Below are 8149 nucleotides of genomic sequence, written 5' to 3'. Positions count from 1 at the left end.
CTAGCGGCAGAGCCTGTGTCTCCTAGCGGCAGAGCCTGTGTCTCCTAGCGGCAGAGCCTGTCTCCTAGCGGCAGAGCCTGTCTCCTAGCGGCAGAGCCTGTGTCTCCTAGCGGCAGAGCCTGTCTCCTAACGGCAGAGCCTGTGTCTCCTAGCGGCAGAGCCTGTCTCCTAACGGCAGAGCCTGTGTCTCCTAGCGGCAGAGCCTGTGTCTCCTAGCGGCAGAGCCCGTGTCTCCTAGCGGCAGAGCCCGTGTCTCCTAGCGGCAGAGCCTGTGTCTCCTAACGGCAGAGCCCGTGTCTCCTAGCGGCAGAGCCCGTGTCTTCTAACGGCAGAGCCCGTGTCTCCTAGCGGCAGAGCCCGTGTCTCCTAGCGGCAGAGCCCGTGTCTCCTAACGGCAGAGCCCGTGTCTCCTAACGGCAGAGCCCGTGTCTCCTAGCGGCAGAGCCCGTGTCTCCTAACGGCAGAGCCCGTGTCTCCTAGCGGCAGAGCCTGTGTCTCCTAGCGGCAGAGCCTGTGTCTCCTAGCGGCAGAGCCTGTCTCCTAGCGGCAGAGCCTGTGTCTCCTAGCGGCAGAGCCTGTCTCCTAACGGCAGAGCCTGTGTCTCCTAGCGGCAGAGCCTGTCTCCTAACGGCAGAGCCTGTGTCTCCTAGCGGCAGAGCCTGTGTCTCCTAGCGGCAGAGCCCGTGTCTCCTAGCGGCAGAGCCCGTGTCTCCTAGCGGCAGAGCCTGTGTCTCCTAACGGCAGAGCCTGTGTCTCCTAACGGCAGAGCCCGTGTCTCCTAGCGGCAGAGCCCGTGTCTCCTAGCGGCAGAGCCCGTGTCTCCTAACGGCAGAGCCCGTGTCTCCTAACGGCAGAGCCCGTGTCTCCTAGCGGCAGAGCCCGTGTCTCCTAGCGGCAGAGCCCGTGTCTCCTAGCGGCAGAGCCCGTGTCTCCTAGCGGCAGAGCCCGTGTCTCCTAACGGCAGAGCCCGTGTCTCCTAGCGGCAGAGCCCGTGTCTCCTAGCGGCAGAGCCCGTGTCTCCTAACGGCAGAGCCCGTGTCTCCTAACGGCAGAGCCCGTGTCTCCTAGCGGCAGAGCCCGTGTCTCCTAGCGGCAGAGCCCGTGTCTCCTAACGGCAGAGCCCGTGTCTCCTAACGGCAGAGCCCGTGTCTCCTAGCGGCAGAGCCCGTGTCTCCTAGCGGCAGAGCCCGTGTCTCCTAGCGGCAGAGCCCGTGTCTCCTAGCGGCAGAGCCCGTGTCTCCTAGCGGCAGGGCCTGTCTCCTAGCGGCAGAGCCTGTGTCTCCTAGCGGCAGAGCCTGTGTCTCCTAGCGGCCCGCCGCTGCTCCTCACGGACGCTGTTGGAAGTGTCTCCTCACCTGTTATTATCGTCAGCCTACGGCAACGTTTTGACATTAAAAGAGGTAAGCTTCTCACTCGTATAAACACGACTCATAATGTATTGTGTTTTGCTGAAAAACGTTTTACAACTATTAAAGGGTTCCTCCACAAATTTAAACTTGGAAGACCCTCTAACAGAGCCTCCACGAACCTTTTTGGTTGTTTCAAAAGTCACACCCGAATTCCACGGATGAAATCGGTGTGGCCAGGGCCTTCAGTCCTGACACCCCATAGATACAGAATGATAAAGAAATATACACATTCAGAGGTAAAGGGTGAATTTGATCAATTCAGAGAAAACTGTTTAAAATGCTAATCTGACCAGAGGACCATAACATAGAATTGGACTTCAATGTGTCTGAACAGTCAACATTCAAAACAGTGTTATGGAGATCCATACGTGTCTTTACCCTAAATATGTCCATGGTTTTTAAGTGACATTGGCGCAATTATAACAACATCCCATAATACTGTCTGAAAGTCGACTTGTTTCTATGGAAGCTGAGTCAGAATTATAATTCTCGTCGCATTCCATTACCTAGACTATCTTGTGCTGCTCTTCTGTCACCTAGTGGACTACTAGTGTAATTACAGCCTCACTGAGTTAGTAAGCCTGGTTATTATATATATATGCAGGTGACTAGTATCATTATCAATGTTAGGTGGTGGAGGTGATTTGGTGATGAGGTAGCCCTGTCCTCAGGCCTCGAGGATGTCTTCTTGGCCTAATGGTAGATGCTTGTGTCTTCCATGTGGGAGACCTGGGTTTGAACCCCACCCGTCCCATTGAGATGAAAAGATCCCACAATAAAAACACCAGAAACACCATGTATTAAAAGATTGTTTTTTATTCACAATAGAAGTGTAACAAATATAGTTTATTAAAAATTTTACTGCTCATTAATATCATTTAATCCAGAAGGTCATAAGATTTTTATATAAATGTAGAATGGCATATTTAGCCAAGAATGGATATTTACATTTTAATAACAAGAAGATAGGAAACAAAAACACAAAAAAACAAAACAAAACAAAACAGAACAATTCCCACAAAATTAAAATTGCATATAATAAACAAAAAAAACCACTATGTGCAATGGAATGATTATCAGCAATATATTTGTACAGTTACATTTCTTCTGAGGTGTTTCACGAAACTATTAAACGAGAAGATTCACAAATAAAAAGGCATTGTAATGCGAGTTCAATCGTCACAATATTCATCCACTAAAGTCAATTCGTAATGAAACAGCACATCATCTAAATCTGCGTATTGAAACAAAGATGCAAGGAAATGAATGGGTTCATGTTTCATTTGACAGCGTTGTTAAATAGGTTTCTCTGTATCGCTGTGGCATGTGACCGGGTCAGTATCAACGCCATCGGCCCGAATCAGGAGCGGCACTCAAGAGGCCCTGTTCTGAATCATCCCTTAGCTCCTAGCTCCTAGCTCCTAGACACTTGAAAAGAGGGGATAGATAGAAGAAAGCAGCAGCTCCACAACTCCTTCTGATGAGCAAGGTGGAATCTTCACTATCTGGTTTATATCTATCGAATCAGCTGTGATCTACACCAGTGGCTAGGGTGTAGGGTCTACTGTGTAGGGGCTAGGGTGTAGGGTCTAGGGTGTAGGGGCTAGGGTGTAGGGTCTAGGGTGTAGGATGTAGGGTGTAGGGCTGAAGTGTCTAGGCTTTAGGGTGTAGGGCGTAGGGTCTAGGGTGTTGGGTCTAAGGGGCTGAGTTAGGACAATCTCCGGGTGCAGAGAAGGTGAATGCAGCTATGTCATATCTACAGTGTGTCACAGTGTCATAGTGAAGCTCTTCCTTTGAGCCAAGATGGCCGCCCTGACTGGTCTGGGCTGGTGGAGGATCTAGAGCCGACCGGAGCACTCAGTTTCCCTCATAACCACTTCCTCCCCTCAGGGTACATCACAATAGTCTAACTATTCTGTGTTTGTCATCTGGACCGATCTGACAACAAGAAGCAGTGATATGGTAGAAGGTGATAACTGGATTGCCCTCTCACCTGTCCCCAGTTGTTTCAGATCAGTGCCGATGAAAGAAAGGAGACAAGGGAAGGAAGGAAGGATGGGAGGGGAGGGAAGGAAGGGAGGAAGCCACTTAAGACTATTGAGGTCCAAGCTTAGACAGAATGCTAATGAGCGTAGCGGCTACCTCTGCTAGCTTGTCCAATGAGATCCAAGCTTAGCGGATGCTAATGAGCGTAGCGGCTACCTCTGCTAGCTTGCCTGTAGCAGCTGTGGAGGATGGAAGCTAATAGCAGACCTCTTGGCTGATATCAGTGAAGCTCCTCCCTCTTCTAGTCTCTGCTGAGTCATTTACAGTATTGTAGAGACTAACTGTTTGTCAAGGGAGGCTGGTGGAGGTAGAAATCGGAGGACGGGCTCATTGTAATGTATGGAATGGAATAAGGAATGGTATCAAACACGCTTGTGAGTGTGAAATGAGCCCGTCCTCAGAGTTTGATGCCATTCCTTATTCCATACCATACATTACAACGAGTCCTCCTCCGATTTCTAAGGTGTGTGTGTGTGTAGTGTGTGTGTAGTGTGTGTGTGTACTGTATGATTATATTTTCAATGACTATGATGTATTCATGACTATTTCAATCTCCCTGTCATCCACTCGCTCTCCAATATTCAGTATGTATGCTAAGCTATATTCATAAGTGTGTGTGTATGTGTGTGTGTGTGTGTGTGTGAGAGAGAGAGAGAGTGTGTGTGTGTGTGTGTGAGAGAGAGTGTGTATGTGTGTGCGTGTGTGTGTGAGAGAGAGAGAGTGTATGTGTGTGTGAGAGTGTGTATGTGTGTGTGTGTGTGTGTGTGCGTGTGTGTGTGTGTGGGTGAGAGAGAGTGTGTATGTGTGTGTGTGTATGTGTGCGTGTGTGTAATACTGTTATTAACTTAGCTATGAATCCTCATAGGTGTGAGTGTAGTATTGTATAACATGCCCTCCAGTGTAGTGGACAGAATTTTCCTTGCATCTTACCTTTGCATTTAAACACATCATCATCATCATCATCATCAACTCCTTCTTGTGCTTCCTCTGTCTCTCTCCACTGACAGACAGACAGACAGACAGACAGACAGACAGGTACCACCACACATTGCTTCAACTTTTTGTGCTTTCCAAGAGAAAGAAACAAAGAAACAAAAGAAAACACCAAAACAGTTAAAATAAACAATTAAGAACAAACAAAAAGGCAAAATATCACGTAATCTTCACGTTCACATTTGATGGTACATTCAGTTCCTCCCGTATGATAAGACTCCCATGTGTTGGTCGGCCCTGGTCTCCCCCGGTCTCCCCCGGTCTCCCCCGAACCCCAAACCAACCGTAGCACCTTCTCCCAACTTCACTAGCACACCTGAGAGGACTGGAGGCCAGGGGAGGTAGAAATCGGAGGACGGGCTCATTGTAATGCATGGAACAGAATGATACCATTAGGGTTTGATACCAATCCTCATTCCATTCCCTGCATTCCAATGAGCCCGTCCTCCGATTTCTACCTCCACCAGCCTCCACTGTTGGATAGGTATATAAGCAAAATGGCCGCCTGGCCTACCAGGGGACAAGATGGAGGCACCACTGCTCACTGACACCTATCCAATCCTCTCAGATCTGCTCAGAAGCCCAGGATGTCCAGCAGGGCCTCTCCCCCACCCACCCGGCTACACACAGTGAGACCTGAACCATCCTATGAACTACCCAATAAATTAACATCAGCAAATTAACTCCTATTCTCCAGAATCACAGGAACACACACGTCTCCACCAGCTGTAAATAAACAAAACAACACGCAGGAACAAACAAACAAACAAAAACATGTCAACATCTTTGTCAATGAAGGAACAAATTAATTCATGTTTTGTTCGGGATTGAAATAGCAAAGCTCTGACATATGGGAACGCACGCACGTAAGCGCACACACACACACACACACACACACACACACACACACACACACACACACACACACACACACACACACACACACCAGGCTAGGCTAGGTTAATGACATGTTGACAGAGGGGATAAACTCTTAAATCCACACATTCCATATTTAAACAGGAAGGAACCCCGACAGACAGACAGACAGACAGACAGACAGACAGACAGATAGATAGATATGGTAAACCCACACAGCTTGTTAACAGAGAGAGGCTGCGTCCCAATAGTTTAACTAGCCTCCTTTCCTTCCCTCCTAATGGGGCAGGAAGTGCCAGATGGAAGCAACAGGATGTGATGTCGTAAATAAAAAAAAGGAGAGGAAGCCATTTTGGACAGAGTTGAGACATGGGCCATGGGTTTATCTCAGTGTGGGATCTCTCTAGGCCCTCTCACGAAGGGACTTCATCCCCCTGTACGACCCATGTCGCCTTCACAGCTGAGAAGTGGACTGTGTAGGACTGGGTTTCTGCCTCTAGAGGGCAGTGTGAGATAGGAGGTGATAGAGGATCATCACTGTCTAGCCATGTCGGAGGGTCGGGGCTGAAGTAGCTCCTTATAAACTCAAACAGCAGATTTAACCACCAAACCAAACCTAAACCCTCCATAAAGGACAAGTTCACATGTTCACCGTAACGTTTTCAAGATAACAACATGCCGGACATGTCCTCTGTAGCATGGCTTTCTAGTGGTCACCTTGACATGACCCACAGTCGACTCTGCTATTTGGACTACCCGGTAGGTCCATTAGAAGTCCTCCACTCTGACGGCTCCTCTGACGGACCGGACCGCTCTAGACAGAAAGGCACTATTTATATTAGTCTGGACCTCAGCTATCAGACAGAGCTGGGCTCTGAGGCTTCTAATCATAAACCCACCAAGGTTCTGTTACCAAACCCAAACACAAGTACAACACAAATACAACATGTTGAATTTACATAAAACCTACGTTTTCAGTCACACATACACACGCGCAAGTACGCACAAAACCCCAAAATGTGTGAAAAAAAAAAGAAAAAAAGATTGTTGTCAAATCAGTATGGCTTTTTTTTTTTTTTTGTGTGACGGCGATGTTTGTTACAGCGTAGAGCGTCCTGCTTACTCCTCACGTAGAGCGTCCTGCTTACTCCTCACGTTAGAGCGTCCTGCTTACTCCTCACGTAGAGTGTAGAGCGTCCTGCTTACTCCTCACGTAGAGCGTAAAGCGTCCTGCTTACTCCTCACGGAGGAGGGATCCTGGCCTCTACAGCGCTGGGGGGGGGGGGGGGGGGTTGGCAGGAGGAGGGATCCTGGCCTCTACAGCACTGGGTGGGGGTGGGGGGGGGGCAGCTTCTACAACACTGGGGGGGGGGGTCAGGGAAGGGGGGAGGCAGCTTCTACAACACTGGGGGGGGGGGGGGGTCAGGGAAGGGGGGAGGCAGCTTCTACAGCGCTGGGGGGAGGGGGGGTCAGGGAAGGGAGGAGGCAGCTTCTACAGCGCTGGGGGAGGGGGGGGGGGGTCAGGGAAGGGGGGAGGCAGCTTCTACAGCGCTGGGGGAGAGGGGGGGGTCAGGGAAGGGAGGAGGCAGCTTCTACAGCGGCTGGGGGAGGGGGGGGGGGCAGGGAAGGGGGGAGGCAGCTTCTACAGTGCTGGGGGGGTGGGGTGGGGGGGGGGCAGCATGCAGACAGACCAGTGTTTCTATAGACGAGGAGACGAGTGGTGAGCCTCGAGATGGATGGGGGACGTAGTTCTCCCCAAGGCCAGTAGGGGGCGGTCTGGGGGTGGAGAGGCAGACAGCCCTCTGGTCTGGCCCAGTTTGGTCTGATCTGGTTTGGTTTGGTTTGGTCTGGTCTGGATTGGTTTGGTCTGATGTGTCCGGTCCGGTCTGGCCTGGTCTTGTCTGACCCAGTTTGGTCTGGTCTGGATCTGGTCTGGATTTGGTCTGGTCTGGTCTGGTCTGGTCTGGCCCAGTCTGGCCTGGTCTAGTCTGGCCTGGTCTAGTCTGGCCTGGCCTGGTCCTGGTCTAGCCTGGTCTAGATCTGGCCTGGTCCGGTCTGGTCTGGTCTGGTCTGGTCTAGATCTGGCCTGGTCTGGTCTGGTCTGGTCTGGCCTGGTCTGGTCTGGCCTGGTCTAGTCTGGTCTGGTCTGGCCTGGCCTGGTCTGGTCTGGTCTAGTCTGGTCTAGTCTGGTCTAGTCTGGCCTAGTCTGGCCTGGTCTAGTCTGGCCTGGTCTAGTCTGGTCTGGTCTGGCCTGGCCTGGTCTGGTCTGGTCTGGTCTGGTCTGGTCTAGTCTGGCCTGGTCTAGTCTGGCCTGGTCTAGTCTGGCCTGGTCTAGTCTGGCCTGGTCTGGTCTGGTCTGGTCTGGTCTGGTCTGGTCTGGTCTAACGTGAGGAGAGAGTCCAAGCCACTGCACTGTAGGTGGGTAACCTGGATGGGGTACATCGGAGGAGGGGGGTGTCTGGGGGTCTGGGGGGGGGGTCTACTCCAGATGGTTGGACTTGTCCGTGTCTTCCTTCTTGATGACGGGGAGGGGTGTGGGCCTCCGTGTTGAACACCCAATGATCGAACGGCAGTGGTCGTCATCAGAAAAGAGCAGGAACAGGTACCTGAGAGAGGGAGAGGGAGAGAGAAGGGGAGAGAGGGAGAGAGAGGGGGAGAGAGAAGGGGAGAGAGGGATGAGAGGGAGAGGGAGAGAGGATCAGCTTAGCTCAGGTGTGTGACATGTTGTCATGTTACTGCTGTAAATGAATTTCCTGTTGGGGATTACCATGGTAATACTCTCCGTCAGTTACAAGAGCGCTGATATGAAAGTGTGTGTGTGTGTG

General features: G+C 51.1%; 1 protein-coding gene and 1 long non-coding RNA gene across 2 annotated transcripts in view; one reads left to right on the top strand and one right to left on the bottom strand.

Moving 5' to 3' along the window:
- Positions 1-2207: 2207 nt before the first annotated feature.
- LOC310817832 lies at positions 2208-6576 on the bottom strand. The gene is made up of 2 exons (XR_014554695.1): positions 3612-6576; positions 2208-3551 (listed from the first exon to the last, which is right to left on the bottom strand). It is a non-coding gene; the product is annotated as an uncharacterized lncRNA (long non-coding RNA).
- Positions 6577-7843: 1267 nt separating this feature from the next.
- LOC310817990 (protein FAM184A-like) overlaps positions 7844-8149 on the top strand; it is a gene marked incomplete at its 5' end in the record, with an annotated part of 16051 nt that continues 15745 nt past the window's right edge. Inside the window, one exon of the mRNA XM_083688748.1 lies at positions 7844-7926. Within this exon, the coding sequence (XP_083544874.1) occupies positions 7844-7926 (83 nt within the window). The remainder of the gene's footprint in view (positions 7927-8149) is intronic.

This window comes from Argentina silus, assembly GCF_951799395.1.
Source record: "Argentina silus genome assembly, chromosome: 17".
Taxonomy (NCBI): domain Eukaryota; kingdom Metazoa; phylum Chordata; class Actinopteri; order Argentiniformes; family Argentinidae; genus Argentina; species Argentina silus.
The sequence above is the reverse complement of the archived record's forward strand: the minus strand, read 5'-3'. Positions and strand labels throughout refer to the sequence as shown.